The sequence below is a fragment of the Peromyscus leucopus genome, chromosome 22 (assembly GCF_004664715.2).
Source record: "Peromyscus leucopus breed LL Stock chromosome 22, UCI_PerLeu_2.1, whole genome shotgun sequence".
Classification (NCBI taxonomy): domain Eukaryota; kingdom Metazoa; phylum Chordata; class Mammalia; order Rodentia; family Cricetidae; genus Peromyscus; species Peromyscus leucopus.
The window spans coordinates 51,420,770-51,443,049 of NC_051081.1; the positions used below are offsets into that span (position 1 = coordinate 51,420,770).

General features: G+C 49.2%; 1 protein-coding gene across 2 annotated transcripts in view; it reads right to left on the minus strand.

The window, feature by feature from the left end:
- Positions 1-19,021, minus strand: part of Pxdn (peroxidasin) — a 78,148-nt gene extending 59,127 nt beyond the window's left edge. For both annotated transcript variants that reach the window (XM_028883134.2, XM_028883133.2), the window contains exon 1: positions 18,732-19,021. In XM_028883134.2, coding sequence (XP_028738967.1) covers positions 18,732-18,922 — 191 coding nt within the window. In that variant the 5' untranslated portion in view covers positions 18,923-19,021. The remainder of the gene's footprint in view (positions 1-18,731) is intronic.
- Positions 19,022-22,280: the final 3,259 nt, after the last annotated feature.

Sequence of the window (22,280 nt, forward strand, 5' to 3'; positions counted from 1 at the left end):
CCAGGAGAAGCATGAAGCTGGGGTCCTGGCCTGTGTCTGCACTGGTTCCCTGTTGACAAGCTAGCTCCCCATATGGACAGGTATGGAAACCCCACTTGTACCATCAGATGGGTTCGCAAGCCTTGCTCGCCAGCTCCACAGGGCTCCACACAGGACTGTACTTGCAGAGAAGGACACTGGCCAGGGAAAACTGCACAAGACCCAGAGGTAAGGCCCCACACTCCTCTGAGGACAGCTGCACATCCTGGGTGCACCGTAACAATCTCTGATGTTAAATGGTTATCCCAAATGCCCAACATGAATCTGCAGTCATCTTGTCTCCACAAACAACTCTGTGAGACTTCACCAAATGTCATGAATGAAGAGGAGGCTCAGAGGGGTGGGGCCAAGGATTCTGCTTGTGACCATAACGAAACAGTCAGGCCCACACTGGGCCTCAGGAGAGCTGAGCAGAGGCTTAGCACCTATGTGCATGCACACAGTGAAATATCACCCCCGTGCCTGCTTTATTATTCACAGATGGTTTTCCAATATAAACCCTGATACGGGGTATTTGTTTGGACTCACAATGTAGGTCCCTTGAGACTTTGAAGAATGCAGTTTTGCTTCCCATCACAGAATAGAAAGCCCTCCCTCAAGTTCTCTGTCCACTTCATTCTCAAAGCTCAGGTTGATGAGTCACCTCCACATGGTAGGAGAGGAAAATGGATTCAGGAAGTACCTCAAAAGGATCTATTATCTAGGGCCTAAGAAGGAAGGCCTGAGAGAGAGTTGCCCGCCCCCCTGCCCCCCATCCCCCCACCCCCAACAACCCCCCCCCCCCCCCCCACCCCACCCCCCGCTCCCCAGCCCCCTGCCTGTCAGTCTCCTCCATCACTTCCTTCTCACTTAAAAAACAAAGAAAGCGATAGGCACAAGGCCAACTAGATTTATAAAGATGGGGTGGGTGGGGGATGGTTGAAGAAACACAACAACTGTTTCAAAGCCAGGACTGTTTTCTGGGATGGTAACCACGGCTTTTAACAAGCCAAACGCTCCTCCCTAAAGCACTAAACAGGAGGGGTGCCAGGCATGCCCATGTCCTATCCAGTCTGCTCTTCCTGGGCAACCATGTGTGAATGCACTGCATCAGCAGCTGAGCATTGCTCATTATGGAAAAGTCAGTGTGCTAGGTTTGCTCAGCCCTAACCTGGCGGGAGTCGGGTACTTCTGTGGTACACAACGCTGCCTGAACAGCCCACGGGCGCCCAGCTGCTATGGGCGCTCTCAGGTGTTTACTTCTAGTTTCTTTACCTCTTCAAACGATACCCATGCGAGCCCACAGACAGAGGCTGCTCTGGGAAGAGGTGCCCCGGGTACAAGATGAAGATGTACCCAATAGGAACCATGCATAGTTGTGCCGCACTCGTCACTGAAGAGGAAGAGAATACTGACGCTGCAAAAATAACCCTGTGGTGGGAGCTCTCACGTGACTGGCTAACTGAGTGACACCCCCCCCCCCCGCCCCCGCAAGAGATGGGTAACTAGATGAGCAAGGTTGGAGAAACCAAGCCTGTGAATACCCAGGCTGTAAGGAGAGGGCTCCAGAGAGCATGCATGCTCCACAGAGAGGGCTCCAGGTCCACGTATGCTCCATGGACAGAGGACTCTGGCTTTGGATGCTTATATTTAACTGTCTATTTGATATAACCTAAAATCACCTGCAAAGATGTGGAACCGTCTAGATCAGGTTGTTCTGTAGGCATCTCTGTGGAGGATTGTCATGATTGTCATGGGAACTGTTATGGGAAACCCCAGACCACAAGCGGGTGGCATTATTCCCTGGGTTGAGACTGGATAACAGAGAAAAAGAGCTGAGCACTGGAAAGCATGCCTGCATTCCTTCTCTTTCTGTCCTTGTTTGTCCTGCTGCCTTGATTTCTGTGCAGTGTGGAAGAGCTTTGGACCAGTGGCTCCACACTGTGTCTTCTACGGTTCTACAAATCACTAACCAACGGACTTAACATCTACCACACTGGATGTCAATTTAATATAAAACTCTTGCCTAGTTTTTAGTCACTTAAAAGTGTGAAGTGCTTAGTTGGACAAAACCAGACTGAAACCATCCCTAGGTCCCAGAAGGTAAGGAAGGACAGAATGCACAGTTTGTACACTGTAGGCCTGGCCAACGGCCGGGACCCAGGAGTGCAACCATGTCTAGCTTTTGTTTACTAGAGCACTGTTCTTCAGGCCACTTGCAAACACAAGCAATCACTGCAAAGCCCCCCGCTGTGTCTTATGAATAAACAATACAGATGCCCTCCCTAGTCCATGTATATTGTTTCCCTGGGAACAAGCCCAAAACATTCCCATGGATACTGAAAAATGAAGTCAGGATTCTCCCTGCTCCCTCAATAATTGGCCAGAAACCTGTACTAGGAGACTCCTGTCAAGGCCGTTGTATGCTGCCCTAGGAAGTTCCCCACTTTGGGGCCAAGAGTGAGAACAGCAACCCAATAAATGGAGAGAATATCTTAAGCTCTTATTCTAAGTAAATAAGGAGGTCAGAAAAAAAAAAAAAAAAAACAGCACAACAAAGCATGGAACTCATTGTTTCCAAGCAAGTGTGTTGCTGAAAACATAACCAGGCAGACATCTTCCTAATCATAACCAGCCAAGAAAATTGCGGTAGAGGGCCTATTCCCAGCAGAGTCACTCAGACACAGCACTGGGAAAGGGAATCCTGAGCTGAGGCTGGAGGAGGACTGCACGAGTCTTCCTGTTATGAAAACAGGACACAGGTGCTGAGTGGCTGTGTCTTCTAATTCGAAGAACAGGCCTTGGTGTAGGGCTGGTGTCTTCCCCTCCCCGAACACGGGAGTGACTCACTGCTCACTGTTTGGGGTATGAGATTTCAGAGGCCCCTGGTTCTTTGGTATTCTGTGGCAAGGCATCTTTCCAGCTCTGGTGTGTGTGCTGGCCAGCTCAATTCTGTCCCTCCCTCACACCTCTCAATGTTCAAAGCCCTCCCACAATCTGCTTCTGGACCTGGAAAATACCAATGCTTCCTCCCATGGGCTGTGACGGGCATTCCATCAGAGGGTACAGCCCAAGGCTCGACAAGACAACGGACACCCTCAGTAGAATAAGAAAGAGGTTCGGGGACATCTTACAGCCTCAGAAAGGCTCCTCAGCGGACACCTCAACCTCAGCGTTCATACAGAGGCACATGGAGTGAAACACACATGCAAAAACAGTCAGATGCGTCAAGCACGCACACACAGTGCACACACGAAGAAACACAGACACCGGACACAGCAAAACCCATACACTCACGGAGAAGGCATGGTGAAGGAAAGACACAAGGACACAGGAAGCATGGACTTTCCTTTACTAAATACTTTAAAAAAAAAAAATTACAGATGTGCAGGGGAAAAGAGTTTGCATGCCTCATGAATTACAGGCCCCGCGGTTATCAAGTTTTCCTAATGAAGGTACTTTTTAAACCTGGTATCAATGGCCCGGCTTGGGTAACAAGAGCGACCTCTCCTTCCCTTCTCTCCTGTCCCTCCTTCCTTTTTTCAATCAAACAATAGCCAGGAATTCACCTCCTTCCACAACTCCTGGTGCCGAACAGGGACAGAGGTGGCTGCCCACTGGCTCCTCTCGGGAAGCTCCCCAGCTGGCTGCTCTTCTGAGGTCCCACCCTCTACTCCCAGCAGCACTTTCTTGCTCTCTTACAGCCCCTCTCGACCCTACTGACACAACGTGGTCTTCGGCTCTTGCCACCGGCTGCCACTTCCTTTTTCAAATTTTCTTAAGTTTTTTTTTTTTTTTTTTTTTTTATTAGCATACAAAGTAACAGGTTTCCTTTCGGCATTTTTAAGATCTGTTCTCATTGGTTCTTTCCCCATCCACTTCCCCCTTCCTCCCCTCCACCCCTGCCCTCCTCCTGCTTTAATGACACATGTATTCTGTCCCGTCCGTCCACCACCCCTTTGATCCTTTCCCTCTATACTTCCTGGATTAAGTTCTGAGCAGACAGCCTAGTTTATGCTAGGCCTGACAGTAGTGATCAGTGCCCTAGCTTTAGATCGGGACTCAACCAGATCCAACCACCTATGATCTAGAAGAGTCAGAGTCAGGCAGCAGACCGCAGGGATGTTGCTAGTCAGGGATCTCAAGAGGATGCTGTGGAACCAAAGTCTGAAGGTGGGCAAGCAGGCTAGCCCCAGAGAGAAGCTCTGTGAACATGAATTAAGTTCACAGGCTGTCAGCTGGCAGAATCCCTTCCTGCTCAGGGGAGACCTATTGACTCTACAAAGACCATCAGGTTTTGGGGGGCAAATCTGTCTTACTCACAGGATACTGACTTAATCTCAGTCTCAGCTAAATACCTTAACAGAAGCATATATATGACCAATGTTTGGGAGATGTGGCCAAACTGTACTGACACATGAAACTGCCCCCCCACCCCCCGCCACCCCATATTGGACAGATAGGCTGGCAGTGAGATGAAGGGTGACCCTTCCTCTTACACGGTTGACATGGTAGATGTACCAAAAACATTGTTATCTAAACAACTGAGCGGGTTAACCAAGGTTGTTCTGCAGAGAGACCAGAACACTCTGGGTGCAGCCAAGCAGATGGGTGAATCATGTTATCCCACTGGGCAGCCATCCAGGAGTCAGTCAGCTGCCTGGCCAGCAGAAGGCCACAGGCCAGCATGAAGAGCTGACCCCAGGCCTCCTGACCCCAGCTGATCTTTACTGCTTTCCTAAGGCTCAGTCAGGCTGACTGTGGAGGAAGCAGTAGTAAAACAGAATCCACAAACACATACACCAAGTAGAAATGCTGAAGAGATTCTGTGTACCAGAGAGGCTCTCTGCACCCCAGCGCTCTGGGAGCTCTAAATGGAATGGACCCTTGTAAAGAGAACCAAAGCAACTCTTAGCCAAAGAGGTCCCTCTGAAGGATATGGGGACTTCCTCATATCCCATGTCACCCCAGCTCACCCTCTACCACCCCACACCAGTGCCAATCAGTGTCCAGGTGCAGAACTGCCCTTCCCTGAGCACCTGAGAAGCACAACAGCACCACCTTGGTGTGGGAGGAACTCTCTTTACTCCAGATGCTGGCCAGAGATAATCCTGGGAGCTGGGGAAATAATCGTGGTCTGTTGGGAACCGGATGAACCTGGACACAGAACTTGGGGAGTCTCACAGCAAACAAGTGTTCTCAAAGGCTGAGCACAGGAGGGAAGAGGCCTTCCACTAGGCTCTTTCTGTAGCTAGCCCTTCTATAATGAGGTGGCCGGGTATCAACCCTGTACTTAAACCAGGGGGTGGGTAGTAACTAGGTAACACTGCTGCATCTTCCAGTACTACTGGATATGCCTTATGACTTGAGCCCTTCCCCTAAAGCAAGTGCCTGACCACAGAGCATGCACACACTAGCACCTGACACACAAGGACTCCCTTTTTGAGTCACTAAGGGATGGTGAGCTGATGAATGTGTTGGCAGATGAGTTGGTAGATAGGCAGGTGGGTAGATGGATAGAGAAATGTGTGGATGGGTAGGTAAATGGGTAAATAGATGGAATGATGAGTGTGCAGGTGGCTAGAAGGATATGTGGGTAGAGGAAGCTGGATGAGTGGGCGGATGGACAGATGGGTAGGTGGGTGGATAGATGGGTAGCTGGATGGACAGATGGGTAGATGAATGGACAGATGGGTAGGTGGATGGATAGATGGGTAGCTGGATGGACAGATGGGTAGATGAATGGATAGATGGGTAGATGGATGGATAGATGGATAGGTGAATGGATAGATGGGTAGGTGGCTGGACAGATGGGTAGGTGGCTGGACAGATGGGTAGGTGGATGGACAGATGGATAGGTGGATGGACAGATGCGTAGGTGGATGGACAGATGTGTAGGTGGCTGGACAGATGGGTAGGTGGATGGACAGATGGGTAGGTGGATGGACAGATGGGTAGGTGGATGGACAGATGGGTAGGTGGATGGACAGATGGGTAGGTGGATGGACAGATGGGTAGGTGATGGACAGATGACAGATGGTAGGTGGATGGACAGATGGGTAGGTGGATGGACAGATGGGTAGGTGGATGGACAGATGGGTAGGTGGATGGACAGATGGGTAAGTGGGACAAGTGGATGGTAGGTGGATGAGTGGATAAAGGGGTGACATGGCACTGCCTTTAGAGGAGTGTATAATGAAAAACAACACATACGAGAAAACAAATGTGGAAGGTTAATCAACTTGTTGCCATGCCAATACAAACATCCCACACATTCGAAAAAGAAACAATGGTGACCATCAATGTACTTTAATTACTATTTTTAAAAGTTAAAAGTGCAGTTACTCTGGTTACAGAGCTTCAGAAACATTTGTTTCACTCCAGGAAGCAACAGACCTAATCTTACTCCCTAAAGGAAGGCCAGCGATGACTAGGAAGAGGAGGGCTGTGACTTTAATGACAAGGACTTCCGACACAGTGCAGCGCTTGTTTTCCACTGGAGAAACAATACTGTCTCTCACATTATACCCAAAAGGCACTGTTTCTTTCCTATGACATGTTTTGTTTTGTTTGAGATAGGATCTAGGGTAGTTCAGGTTGGTCTCGAACTTTCGAACATAACCATGAATAAGCTTGACTGTCAGACCCCACTGAGTTCTGGGAACATTGCACCATGCCAGTTTATACAGTATGGCTGGGGACTGAACTCAGGAACTGTGCTACAATCTCAATCCTCCTACATTTCTACATGAAAGGAAAAAAAATCTTCCTGAGTGTTGGTGGCCTTATTTTTCCCCTTAAGAAAGAGACAATATTAGCTTGAGCTCAAATCATTGCTGAACCAAACTTCCCCATCTCTACTGACAGCCTTCTTCACCAAGTCTGCATCTCCACATTTGTTGTCCTCGCGTCTTAATGAGTAACATTAGGTCTGTAGTGTTTTAGAAAAGGCAAGCTGTTTCTGAAATTAAAGAAGTGGTTTTGAGGACAGCACCCACAATCTCAGGGTATTTCCATGTCCCATCCTCAAAAGGAAAAAAAATTAGATGTTTCTTAAACATCTTTTTTGGCCCATTAGAAAAGCCCATGGAAAACTTTACTCACGCAATTTCCTATTTGCATTAAAATCTCTCTGTTTCCACTAAAGACAACACGTGAAATAGAGAGGATCAGGTCCGGCAAGCTCGCAGCCTGCTCACCAACAGAAATGCAAGCACACCTTGGCCAGCACACTTTGATGGGGTCTTCTTGAGCCTATAACCTTGTGAGCCTGGTCCTCACTTCTCACCAGATCCAGCCCTACCCCATAACATGAGGGCTCCAGGGAGGGGGTCTCCTGCCCCCTGCCAGACCACTACATCATTAACACCAAGTCGCCTAGCTCATCCCTACACCCCACACTTCCTACACTGCACCTCCACCCTGTGTGTTTATTGTAAGAGTAGGAAAATGGAACAACTCTGGGATGGTTGTATCCTCAAAGGCTGGCATGTGGTCTCCCCTCAGAAACTGTTGAGCATCCTACTACTTTGCATAGAGCTGTCCTGCCCTCAACTAATATAGATTGAGGCACAGATTCCCAGGGTGTTCCCACAAGCATGCAGGCCTGTTGGGACTGCTGGGAGTAACTGTAAGGAGGGCAACCTGCTGGATCAAGAGTCCTCGAGATCCAGCAGCACCACCCCCTTTGGGTCAAGAATCTCTTGACCTTGGGCTAGTGTCTCACTTTAGGCCAGGAGCCCCTGAGTTTGGGACAGTGTCCCAACCTGGAATTCAAGGAGACAGCTATTTGTAGATTCCATCTCTGTGAAACATTACCCCAACGCCAGTATTTGGAGTTCAGCCATCAGCTGTAGACAGGTGCAGAATGGTGGAAAATCTGAGGCACCTGGCATATTTGTTTCAAATGAGGATCATGGACAGGTGGCCTTCTCGCTTCAGCCCTTATGTTATCAACAGGGTCCCTTCTAAAGTCCTGTTTAGTACCACAGCTTTGGTGGTTCTGTACTCTGTGTTGTTGATTTTGCTATTACAACATCCCAGCTGAGCATGATGCTGGTATGTGCCCTGGTCTCTAACAGGCAGCTGTGGTGGGCCTTGTAGACAAACAGTGTATCAGATCAAGACAGGTTGGTTCCACTCAGGAATAGGTTGGCGGGCTATTAGCCACCAGTTCATTGTTAATAGATGAATTATATGCTCACACTAGGCATTTTCAAGCTGAAACACACAAAACCAGTGTTACCCGTGGATCTGTTAGTATGACCAGTGACTGCAGAAACTTCACCCTATCTTTTACAGGATTACAGAACCATACCCTAAAAATAACCCAGACAGATAGACACAGAAATTGCACACTGTGTATTTTAGAAGTTTTGTTTATGTTTGCTAAAAAGTGAAAACAAAGCAACAGTCTGTAATAAGAATTTAGTTAAATAAACTTGGCAATTTCATAGAAACAAATACCGTGTTCATTAACAATGACAAGGCAGGACTGAGGGTGTGGTAAAGTGGTGCAGCTTGAGGTCCTGTGTTCAATCCCCAAATGTATGCACGCAAATTTGCATGTACGTATGCATGTGTGTATGCACTTGTGTACTTCCCTACTGCTGTGATAAAACACCGTGTCCAAAACAAACCATGAAAGAGTCTAATTGGGTTTATGGTTCCATAGGGTTAGAGTCTATGATGGAGGAGGAAGGCATGGTAGCAGGCAGCTGGAGCAGCAGCTGAGAGATCACATCGTGATCCACAAGCAGGAGCCAGAGAGTATCCTGGGAATAGCAGGAGGCCTTTGAGCCTTAAAACTTGCCCCTAGTGACACACCTCTAACAAGGCTATACCTCCTAATCCTTCCCAAGCAACTGTGGACCAAGTATTCAAACATATGAGTCAAGGGAGCCATTCTCATTTAAACTACAACTATCTATCATCTATCTATCTATCTATCTATCTATCTATCTATCTATCTATCTATCTATCTATCAATCAATCATCTATCTATCTATCTGTCATCTATCTATCTATCATCTATCTATCTATGTATCCACCTATCAATTACCCATCTACCTATCTATCTATCTATCTATCTATCCATCTATCTATCTATCTACCTACCTACCTACCTATCTATCATGTCTCTACCTATAAACAATGACTTTCAATTACCCAGTAAACAAAACAAGTATGTGGGGCCGGGGAGAAGGCTCACTGGGTGAAGTACTTGCCATACAAGCATGAAGACCTGAGTTTGAATTTGCAGCAGCAGGCATAGCACTGGACATCATTAACTTCAGCAGCACTGGGAGGCAGAGGAAGATGGATCCCTAGAGCTCACTGGTCAGCCAGTCTAGCCAACCAGTAAGCTCAAGGTTCAGTGAGAGACCCTGTTGGACACCTTAGACAGCCTTGGGGCAGGAGCAGGGGCTTGGACCTGTCTCTACTAAATGTACCTCCCCATGGGAGGCCTTACCTTCTTGTAGGAGGGCATGGGAGGCTGCGGGGGTGGGAGGAAGGAAGAGGGGGATTTTTGGTATGTAAAATGAATAAAACAATTTTTTTCTTAATAAAAAAAGATATAAGGAAAGCAATCAAGAAAGACACTTCACATCATTCTCTGGCCTCCATGCACACACCCAGATAACATACAACACACACACACACACACACACACACACACACACACACACACGCATGCACACACGCACGCACGCACTCACGCACGCACTCACGCACGCACACGTACACTTACGCGCACACACACAAAGTATGGTATGTAGACAAATGCTACAGCATACAAGTACATTACAGAACAGGACAGGTATCATGTCCTAATTTTTGAAAGCAGACATGACAGGCATGTCAACATTGATATGTCTAGGCATACACATAGACATCTGTATAAATGTGCATCTGATCTAATGATAGAATGTAAGCTATCTGTTTTTGTTTCATCTGTCGTTAAAGTATTTTTTAATGCAAATGTATATTGTTTGCAATTTTTTTTAATAATCTGTAAAAGAAAAACAAAATGGTCAATCAGTGGGTGAGGGGACTGATTTCATAACTCCTAGCACAACTTGTGAAGATGGCTGCTTAGGGAAGGCTAACCTAACATGTTCGTTTATTGAACCTAACTCCTCCCAGAGATGAATGGTTCAGAGAACCCGAAGGGAGTCATCAAGGGGTGAATTTCTGAAGACCAAGTCTGTATGCAGCATGCAGTGTTAGAGCTATAGGAGGTAAACAGGAAGGGCTGAGTATCCTCCAGCCAGAGGACAGGAACCTGAGCTGCAGCCTCACATCCTTGGCACACAGTGGACAAAGACGCATGGTCACAGCAGAAGCCAAACTTGTTCAGAAATGCAACTGACCCCTGGTCCCCAGAAGCTATTGGTCTGATCCTAAGGATGAAGGATTTCCCGTGTTTCCCTCTTCTAGTCCTCCACCGCATCACCCATCATTTTAACAATTACCTGAAGCAGTCAGGATGGGAACCCACTGGTCTCATCTCTTTAGAGAGCTCCCATTATGCAAATGGCTGGGCAGTCATCCTATTGTAAGGGCACAGGTGAGGACCAACACTGAGGCCAAAGCACAGATAACCTATGTCCCTCGGGAGCAGGCCACTGTGAACCCCCAAGCGATCCATACACATCACAGTGCTTCCCGTGAGCACCTTGTTCAATGGTAGTATTTCCCACTCTCCTTTCAGAGGTGAGGGCGAAAGTTACCCTAAGTCACAGTGCATGGAAACAAGGGGGCACGCGCAGCAGGACATCTGGTAAACCTCTCTGAGAAGAGGCCAAAGCTCAGGACCCTTCCACCCAGCCCCCCTGTCAAGAAGTACACAGAACAGAAAATCCATCAGTGAAAGGAAACCCAAAGACACCACTGCTGGGGAAATGAGCTGCTGGAAGCCACTTCTCTATAGGTACATTCTTGATCCAGTCCTGGACCCCAAAGTAGGGTGAAACACTGACCAGAATTCACCAATGCACTGTGGGCACCAGTGGGGGGCATCACTTCAGGAAGCTTAGCACCACCCCCCACCCCCCCACTCTGCTCCCATCACAGCCTCAAGGCCACGGAAGAGAGACAAGTTCAAGACAGACAGAGGACAGATCCTTGGGTCTACACCCCACACGATGCGTCCGAAGGAGGCAAGTGGTATAAAGACTATTTGGTTTATATAAACACTCTGTGTGCATAAGTATCTACTCCATGCAGTCTATCTGTACAGATACCTACTCCATTCTGCTTTTGTGGTTAGCAGGCAGCCCACAGACAAAATGTGAGCCCCTGGCCTGGCCTGTCCCAACACCTCATCTTTAACAGGCAGGCTACTCACAGCTGTTGCTGGTAACTCCTGGCTTTAAGCAGAACTTCCAGCAGAAAGCTGTCCAGCCAAGAATGTCTGTGTGGGAATTCACATGGTGCAACACACCAGGACCCTGCCACTGCTTGTCAGAGCAGTTCACGCTAAACGGCCCAAAGACAAATGGGAAACACTTTTCTCAAGACTCGGAACTTGTGAAAGTTAACTCAGCATTTTATTCTGCGCACTACTCCTTTTCACCACATCTTTCTGAAAAATAATTTAAACAAAGCAAAAAAAAAAAATTTTTTTTTTTAGGGCAAGTAGGGCTGTTCATCCTCAAGTAAGATGGAGTAACAGGTGAGGCTCTTCCATCATAAAGAACCCCAAATAATGTATAGGCAACCATTTTCATGGTATTGTACCTCAGTCAAAACGAGAGATGAACCCGGAGAGGTGGGAAACAAATGGGGTGAGCATGCAGCTGGTCCAGCACACTGTCTGAGAGAGAAGATAACACCAGGGGTCAGGAGAGCCTGAGGCAGCCAAAACTCTCAGGAGAGATGCCAGAAACACCAGAATACCCCAGGAGGCGAGAGAGAAGACTGCAGCGAGCTGCAGAGTGTGCAGTGGAGCCTGAAAGCTCACATCCACCTACACGGGCAGAAGCACCCACATGGCTCAAAGGCAGCACTCACGCCGGACCAAGGTGAGGAGCCCATCTGCACCCATCACACCGCAAAGGAGCCACGGGGCTCTGGCCTGGCGTTTGAGAGTCTTGCTCTGAAAGGTTAATGATGTCGTAGGTCTAAAAGGGAGCCCTGCCTCCAGCCCTGCCTCACCAATCTTAATAGTAAGACTTGGGGTCGGGGGAAGAGGGCCCTCAACTTCTTGACTTCCGTGACTTCTCTAAATCATCAGAACAAAGCTGGGGTTGACTGCGGCCCTCAAAAAAAGTGAAGTTCAAGATGTCTGGGATCTATTAAAACAAACAAACAAACAAACAAACAAACATACCATGGTGCTGGAGAGAACGATGAATGGAAATGCAAGGTCCTACAAGAAATGCACTTTGAACATGAACACACCTAAAATTTTAAAGTAAGATAGAAACACCAATAACCTGAAGTGTCTTAGTTAGGGTTTCTATTACTGTGCTAGTAGAAATACCATGACCAAAAGCAACTTGGGATAAAGGGTGTATATTGCCCCTTTCAATGCTCAGGTCACATTCCATCACTGAGGAAAGTCAGAGCAGGAACTCGAGGCAGGAACTGAGGCAGAAGCCATGGAGGAATCCTGTTTACTGGCTTGTTCCTCATGGCTTGCTCAACCTGCTTTCTCATACCACTCAGAGCTATCAGGCCAGGGATGGCACTGCCCACAGGGAGCGGCCTTCCCACATCAATCATGGGTCAAGAAAAATGCCCCATGGGCCAATCTGATGCAGGTATTCTCTCAAATGAGCTTCCCAAATGGTGGTAATGTAAAACTAGCCAAGACAAAAAGCTAGCTAAGCATAAGCCTGCCTGCCATCCAGCAATCAACATCTTCTCTGGTTCCTGGTGCACCTCCTTGTCTGAGATAAAGCTGTGTGGAATAGCAGGGAGGCCTATCTTCCAATCCTGCCTAGAGTTTCTGCCGTGACTTTCCTCAGTGATGGCCTGTGACCTGTAATTGTAAGCAGAATAAACCACTTCTCCCTCAAAGTTGCTTTTGATCGGGGGCTATTGGTCATGGGACCAGAAATGAAACTAGAACACCAAGTGATAAAGAAACAGGGGTAGGAGATGGTGTGGGGCTCCTGTTTTTCAAAACAAAAACACCAAGACAACGAAAGCATAAAGTGCTGGAATTACCAACACTTTGAAAGATGTTAAGTCATCATGAGTTGTCACTTCAAGCAACAAGCATTCCCACACACTGTCAGAGCGCTGCTGTGTCAGGTGCTTACGGTAGGTATCTGGCCTTCAGAGTCTGGTAAAGAAACAGACCCACTCTGATCCCAAAGGCTCCTGGCTCACAGAGACGGACTGTCCCAGAAGAGTCAGCAGTGGCTTGAATAAGTATGTCCCCTGTAGGCTCCAGTATTTGAATTCTTTCCGGTCCATAGAACTGTTTGGGGAGGTCTAGGAGGTGTGGCCTTGCAGGAAGTGTGTCGCTGAGTGACATACTCTAAGAGTTAAAATCCCTGCCTACGTCCAGTTTGCTCCCCTTGCTTTATGTTTGAGGTTAAGGATGCCAGGCCCCAGCTTCCTGCTTCTACTACTATGCCTCTCTGCTATGACGGATTCTCATCCCTCTGGATCCGGGGGCCCAAATAAACTCTTCCATAAATTGTTCTGGTTATGCTGTTTTTGCACAGCAACAGAACAGGAACTAATACAGAGTCCCAGCTACGTAAGCACCACATTAAAGTTAAACTGCTCTTAATCTGAATTCATTCAAGCAATGACACTTCAAATACATAATTTTCTTCTGCACCTCAAAGCCCACAAAGCTGTCATTGTGAAAACAAGTGGTTGTCCTGGATATTGTGAAATTCAAGAGGTCTCCCTGAGTGGCACTAAAGGCCAGAGGCCTGCAGACGCCTCTTTACTTCCTTAACTTCCTGATTCCTAAGAAAGCTCCAGCTCCAGGCCTGGGGTCCTGACCCTCCTAACTCCATAATAGCCTTAGCTGACTTTATCATTTGAATCTGTTTTCATTTCTCCTTATTGCCCAGTACAAAGGAAAAGGCCAGTTTCTCCAACAGGGCGGGCAAAAGCTCATATTCTGTCAATGGGAATAAGGACACTGCATGATGACTCCTCAACTCTCACGACTACTTTACAGTCACAAAGAGATATACTTTGGGCCCATGTGTTAATGGTGTGCCTCTGATCTGTGTAGCACCTCTTGTCCAGCCTGCTCAACACCCAAAACTTCAGATAAAACCCCCTGGACTCCTCTTCAGCTTCTGGTTCCCATTGTGGGGAACACAGATGGCAGACATAAAAGTGAGTGAAAGCAATCTGATCACAAACAAGCTGCCCAGGAAGGCTCTCTCCACAAACCCTGCACCACACTCAAGCATTCTCCCAAGCTCCATCGGAAGGGAACCTGACACTGTTACCACCAACTGAGTCTATTAACATAGGCGAAAGCTAAGTAGCTCAGGAGGAGAAAACTGAAGGAAGGTGGTTTCATTAAGAGCCAAGCTTCCATCAGAGCTGCCTGGTTCAAGTTGGGCACCACTTATTATGATCAATCCACGTGAGTCTATTAAATGGGTAACAGAGTGTATTGAGATATAAATTGAGGAAATACATTCATGATTACAGAATGGAGAAGACAGCAGAAGTCATCCTCTGATCTGACGGGGTGCAAATCCACCTGGCAAGTAGGAGCAGGGAGAAGGACGTGTGACCTTTCTCCAACCCCTTATCAGAGGTCACATACAAGGGCAGGAAGTACCGCCTCCTTTGGGTCGTATAGTCCAAGGTCATGGGCAGAGCAAATACCACTACAAAGGTCCCAGGTAGATGGATTATCTTTATATCATTTCTTTGACGTTAAAACACACTGAAGAGCAGAGATAGAAAGACTAAAGAACAGTGGAACCACTATGATCTCCCTCTCAGGAGGAAAGATATCCACACAGAGACACAAGAACAAGCATTCAGAGAACAAAGTAGTGATGTCCCAGCAGAATAAACCTTCAAAGATCATCCCAAGGGTGTCAATGCATGCCACACAGGTCCTACTGAGCCCTGGATGGACACTGAGGATTCTCCTCTTTGGCCAGCACCCCAAGAACCCAGAATGAACACAGCAGCCTCCCAGATCTTGGCTGAGCTGTGAGCAGTGGGACAAAACAGTGAGTTCATGCATCTGAGCGTCCCTCAGCCCTGAGGCCAGGGACATGAGCTCTCGTGTTATGACCACTTTGTAGAGAGCACATCCTAGTAAACCAGAGCCAAAGGTGTCCCCAGAGGACATGGCCAGGAGCCAGGGAACTTCCTGTGAACTTCACACACTACTGGCAATGCCGGGAATGGAGAGTCTGGTGAACACCACCACCCCGGCCAGGCCCTTCTTCTCTTCCAGTCTTCAGGCAAGGAAGACTGCGCTTCCTGTGGGAAGGTGACTGATTCTACAGGGGCAGCTGTAGGAAGCTGCTCTCTCCTTAGTGCCTCATTTGGATGTTGTGCTGGTAAATGACAAGCTGTGAGCAGCTATGACTGATGGGATGGACAAGCATGTTGAACAACTGAATCTATCTCCATACCCACAGGTCCAAGAGATGTCTTGGACCTGCTCTGCAGCCTCCTCTATCCCACACAGGCCTGGCACACCTGGACATTGTCCTGGTCTCCATCAAGAAAGTCGATATCCCACAAGGCTGACGACAGGGATTGGGTCTTTATTGAAGTGGCTAGTCTATAATCGATCACAAGTCCAAACAGACGAGGCAATCAGAAAACTAAGAATGAGCACCAGGTCTCTGGCAGACTGACAGAGGCCCGGGAGACCAGGCTGTGACTGCTCTGGGGCCTCTGCATGGTACCCAGAGAAACTGCCCCAAACTCATAACCTCAACCATTCCTGTACTGGGGCTTCTGACACACCACCAGTCTGTGACAACTCCCTGGCACTGGAGTGGCCTGGAATGCCCAGTGGATGTTAGGTTTTTCCGGCTCAACTCCCATGACCTCAGCAGTGGAGACTTCAGGAGACAATAAAGGATGTGAAAGGAGCAGGATGTGAGGTGAGAAGCCCAGGACCTGCAGGACCCAGAAGGCCAGGGTGCGGAGGCACAGAGGAAGGAACACCTGTTATGGGGTGCTTTACTCAGTACACTATGCAAAAGCCAGGCAGGCATTTCTCCCAGCCTTCCAAGCCAGACTGAGACAGACACTTCCTAAAGAGGCTCAGGACACTGAGCACAGGGAGGCGCAGGGTACCCATGACATCTTCCACCTTGAACTTTCAGGTGCCAGGAAGCAACGCCAGTCTCAGCCTGTACCAAAGGTGGCCTGGGAACCTCCTGAAGCCCCAAACAATCGGGCATTCTCTGAAACACTGGGGAAGGAAGGAACCGGATTCCGTCTTTGGAGAAGATGAGGGGGGTGGGACTTCCAGGCCGCACGCGGTGTGACAATGGAATGGTCCCACAGACTCTGGCGGTGGGGTGCTGTATGTTCCTATCTTTTATGTCCGATTTCTACATAACCAACTGTTCTTTTGTTTCATTCCTCAGCATTGTCGCTCTGACTCTAGGCCTCCCTCACAGGCTAAGGCAAGCTCTCTACCACTGAGCTATCCCTTTGCCTCCAATGTAGAAAACTCTAAAGTATCAGCATGTATGTGAGAGCAGGGAGGGCGTGGGCAGAGAGCTGAAAGAAGGCAATGCCTTTGTGTGTGACTATCCCATCGGGCCACCCCACCCATACCAGCCTGGACCCAGACACAGAGGGGGGCTAACTTACCACGTGTTACGTCAGGCCCTGGCCTGGAAGAATCAGTGGTACCTTGTTACAAAATCTTTCAGGAAAACTTCAGACATCCATAAAAGTACAAGGTTTGAATTTCTGCAAACACACCTTCTGGGGAAATCTTCCAAACACTGTCTCCGGTGTTTCTCTGGACACCTCTCACACCCTCTATTAATTTTCTAAGTTTATTCCTATAACAGAGGGTGTGCATGTGGCGTGCATGTGGAAGTCAGAAGACAACTTGCTAGAGTCAATTCCCTCTTTCCATCATGTGGGTCCTGAGAATTGAACTCAGGTTGTCACGCTTGGCTGCAAAGGTCTTTAACCACTGAGCTCAGGCCCCCAGCTACATTGTGTGTGTGTGTGTGTGTGTGTGTGTGTGTGTGTGTGTGTGTGTGTAGCATGGTAGCATGCAACGCAGAGTGGAGGGCTCGAGTTCTGTACTGCAGCACTCATCTTAAAACACTGTTGCAAAAAGCAATTAAAGATTTGGGATCACACAGTCTGAGTATCTGACTTTGCCCAGATGTGAAATATGGCTTCAGGGTCCAAGTTTTGGCCATTGACTCACTACAGAAATTCTCTGCATTTGGAGACATTCCACCCTGGCCCGTTTCAAAAGTTTAATGCTTTACAGCACGACGAGGTCTGTCCTCTCAGATACAGCCTTGGCTGGCCATCCGCACCCTCTGGAATGGAAGCCTTATTTAGCTCTTCAGAGGACTCTGCTAGGCGCTCCCACCCCAGGCTGGCCCTGCTGCCCGCACAATCCCCGCCAGAGGAAGCAGGACACCCATGCACTTTTAGAAGTGAGAACACTGACCGCCCACTCCTTGAATAGTTCCCTCGGATTTTTATAACTTTCACAGGCTCCTCGGGAGATGCCAAAGTCCTCCAGCCCAGCCGCAAAGAGTGAAAACTCTTTTTGGAATGCAGAAGTGCAGCTGCGGGGCCCTGAATTACAGTTGGCCCCTGAAACGCATGCCTGCCTTCACCAGACCCAAATCTCAGAGCACACAGAGGCCTGCGGCCAACTCTGGCTCCTCTCCCCCAGACTGGGATTCCTTCTGATCTGGGGGCTTGTGGAGAGGCAGAAGTACACAATTCCAGGTGAAAGTCAAGTGTCCAGGAAGTGGGGAACCTTTGGGAAACAGACTAGCTGGGAGTAGAAACAGCAAGCGGTGTCCCCCGGACTGCCCAGAACTTCGTCACCCGCACAGTGGTGGGCCCTCCATGGCACTTTGGATGTCAGGCTCCCTCCAGGCAGAGAAAAAGCCCCCTACCAATGCTTCGCCCAACAGAGTCCCCAGGACACCCAGCTAACTTGAAGGCTCTAGCACGGAAGCTGATGGGAGCAGACACTTGGCGCTGGTGGCACCGCGGGACGCAGAATTTGCGAGAGAGGTTTCCTTGGCACAGGGTGGTGTGGTGTGGGCCTCGCTCCAGAAGGCAGAGCAAGGGGGGCAGGTAGACTGGTGGAGGAAGAGGTCAGAGGAGGGGCGACCTCCCCCCAGGCCTGCGATTCGGAAGAAGAAGGAGAGGCAGGGAGAGGAAAAGAGAAGGGGGGAAGGGAAGGAGAGGGAGTGGATTGAGTGAAAGTTGAGAAGACACCAGAGGGGAGGCCAGTCCGGGAAGGCGCACGAGACGCACGGGGCTTTCCCTGGCGACTCCCTACCACTTCCCGGGCCAGCGGGAGATTCTGAGTTTGAACAAAGGCGGCTCCCAAGGCCGCACGCTCAGAGCTCAGGTCCGCCCCTGGCGTCCCAGCCAGGATGGACAAAGGCCCAGCACGCCCAGGACGGACACCGGGACTCCCCACTTCGCCAAACCAGTATCTCCGGTCCCCCAGGCTACTCACGCCCCTCGATCCCCCTGAATCACACGTCCCGCGGACCCCAGCACCCCCGGGCCGCACTCACAGGATGGAGGTCTGCGGCGCCACCGCAGGCACGGCCTCCAGCAACAGATGCATGCAGCGCACCGTGGTACGGAAGCACAGGCAGCGGCTCGGACAGCCTGCTCCTGGCTTGGAGGCGACCACCGCCATAGCTCCCCAGGCGAAGCATAGCAGGAGCGCCTGCAGGCAGCGGCGCACGGAGCGCACGGCCATGGTAGACGGCGCGGGCAGACGCTGGCACGCGTGGACCGCAGCGGAGGCCTCGGCGGGCGCGTCCACCGCCGGCTCCCAACTGAGCCCTCAGGTCCCGGGCCCACGTCCCAGCTGTGCGCGGGGGGCGGGGGGCGCCAGCTGTGCACATGCGCGTGGCTCCTCCCCTCTCGGCCTCGCAGAAGGCGGGGGCTGGGCAAGCACCACCAGGGCCTTGATGTAGGATCCCCCGCGACCCTTCCCGGGAGGTGCAGCCGGGCCTCCCTGCACAGCGTGACCAAATGCGCACAGACTCCACTGTGGGGGTACCAGGAAGAGCAGAGGCGAGGGCTGGGACCGGGTTTGGATCTCTGATTCTACTTTTAAAACTGCCGTGCCGCAACTAAGTCACCCCACATCCCTTAACCATACTTTCAGCCTGTATGCAAGGGTTTTGTGGCTGGTGGTGCCTTATTTTGAACACTTAAAAGTGTTTGGTGTTCTAGGAAGTGAGCTTTCACACTCTTTTTCCTCAGTCCCACCCACCCCCAACTCCCACACAAAACACCTATCCCTGATCTGAGTTTTCCTCATTCCTATTGGAGAAACCGAGGGCCAGCCCCGTGGCGCATAGCTAAAGCTGTGCTGTAGAATTAGAAGTTCCCCTGGGAGGGTTCCCGAGGCCTCCAACACTGACTGCCTGTGAGGAGCCCTGGCCCACTTGGTGCTTTCCTTTGTAGGAAAGATGGAGAACACCTGTGGCTACCTCGGATTGCTTTTACATGGCCAGCATAAAAGGGAAGCCCTGAGATTAACGTGAGTGTGTGCTAAGAAAGACCGAATGCTGACACTTTATACATACACTTCCTTGATTCTCCCTGGGGTTCCAGTCTCTCCATTCTTCAGACCAGGAGGTCCAGGTTAGGCAATACAACCAAAGGAAGAGAGTTCTTAGGTGTCAGATTTGGAAGTGGAGTTCAGGTGTGACAGTTGATCTTGATTCTCAACTTGAATGAACTGAGCGCTTAGGAGACTCTGTAAGACTCTGGTTGTGTCTAAGGGAAATTTACAAAAAAGTTACCTAATAAGAGAAGACCCACTAGGAACCAGAGTGACATCCATAGGCTGGCAGTGTAATAGGACAGATGGGAAGAAAGAAATCAGTCTGCCCAGGTATCCTCTGTGGTTTAAGGGAGCTGCCCAGCTCTGCCAGGCGCTTCTGGACAGACAGACGGAAATCTCTGAAACTGAGCCAACACAGATCTTTCTCCCTTGAGTTGCTTTGCCTCGGTGTTTTGTCACTTTGATGGAAAAACAACACACCAGATATGCCTTGACCTGCAGACTACGGTCCTCCCACTGTGACCAGGCAGATAGGCTCTTTGATGGGAGGGGTGTTTCTGGGGGTCCAGCATCAGGGTACTGCTGAGGGATGAGGTCACACTCAGGCACAGTCACAAGGCTTCAGCTGCACTGCTGGCAGGCTGTACCACAGAGGACCTGGAGCCTCCTCCAGTTTCTAATCCCTGGGACTTCTCCATGGCTGGCACACCTCCAACCAGATGGAGCTTGTATCCCAGGGGGAGAAGAGGGTTAAGGCCTTCCTGCTAAGCCTGGAGCATGCCTTCACTCTCCAGGACTTCTGCCACCCCTTGAGTAGCTCTGAGAGTGAGAAAGACAGAACCGAGTGACGAAACCACGAAGCCTCCTGTGAGGCTGCCCACCCCAGGAGACCTTCACTCTACCATGAACTCCTGCAGAACCAGAGCTAAGTTCCCACAAGGGCAAAGTTTCCAGGTATATATTGTAGTGGAGATGAGCAAGGACAAGATGAGACAGACTAGCCTGTATACTGTGACAGAGACCAGACTTATCTCCTGCAGTTAGTACAACTCAAGGGCCTGATAGACCCCAGCACTGACAGCCTTGCCTTCAACAGCAACTGCAAGTTCAGGGTCCCTAGGCCACTCATGTCTCCTTACTTGTTAAAAATTTAGTCAAGTGTATGATACCAGAAACCAAAAATATCTCTCTCCCCCAAAATTGCATTTTCCCACTTAACACTTCTCTCTCTCTCTCTCTCTCTCTCTCTCTCTCTCTCTCTCTCTCACACACACACACACACACACACACACACACACACACACACACACACTATGATTGTCTATAGGCAACAACCTGGAAATGGTCCTTACTGTAGGCAGTCTCATCTCATACTTAAGTTCTTACCAGGCATATCGGTCCTTTTTTTTTTTTTTTTTCAGCCTCACTCAAATGCAGTGGCCCTACTCCTCACATCCTAAACACCCCCCAACCCGTAGCACCCACAGCGTGAGCCACATTTCCAGGTGCCTGTTCTTTCTTTTCAGTACAGCTGCTGTTTAAGCCATCAGTTATGTTTGGTCTTATGTATCCATTTGACTGGATAAAAGCATCCTATGACATTTTAAGAATAGATATTCCCCTGGAGAGGTACTCTGTAGATGTGGTTAAAATTGACTAGTGGACTTTGATAAGGGAGATCTCACTAATATATTTGATCTTACTAAATCATCTGAGATCTTGGGAGTAAAAACTGAGTTTTCCTAGAGAAGAAATTCTGCTACAAGAGCCTGGAGAGACAGACAGTTTGGTCGGGAAAGTACCTGTTGGACAAGCAGAAGTATCCAAGTTTGGCCCTCAAACATCCATGTATAGAAGCCTGGGATAATGGCAGAGGTCTGTAACACTAGCGTGTAGGCTTTGGTTGGAGTAAAGGGAGACAGGTGGCTCTCTGGAACTTGCTGGCCAGCTAGTCTAGCCAGCCTAACTCTGTCTCAAAAAATTAAGATAAAGAGTGATAGAGAAAGACTAGACATCAACCTTTAGCCTCCATATGTACACACAAGTACGAGAAATACACTCAAATATATATTGTACACACTAATCATTTTTTAAAAAACAGCTCCACCCATCCACCCATCCATCTGTGGTGCCTGTCCTTCTTTCCAGTCTTTCTCACCCCTGCCACTTCTAACCACTTACCCACTCAATTCACCCATCTACCTACCTATCCATCTACCCATTTTCCCTTCCATTCATCACTGATCCATCCATACCACTCATCCTCCTATCCACTTATCCAACCATTTAGCCGTCCACCCATCCGTCCATCCACCCCCCCATCCATCCGTCCATCCATCCATCCATCCATTCCCCTGCTGTTTCTGTGTCCCAGAGGATGCCTGGTAGGCATAGCAGTCATCTGTACAGCCCTAAACAATGAAGTATGATGGGGACTAAGTGCCAGGACCATGACTAAGGACTGAAAGAATGTGTGTTTTCCCAATGAAGTTCTTACGCTGAGCCAAATGTCCTTCTCATGCTCTTTGTTTGTCAGCGC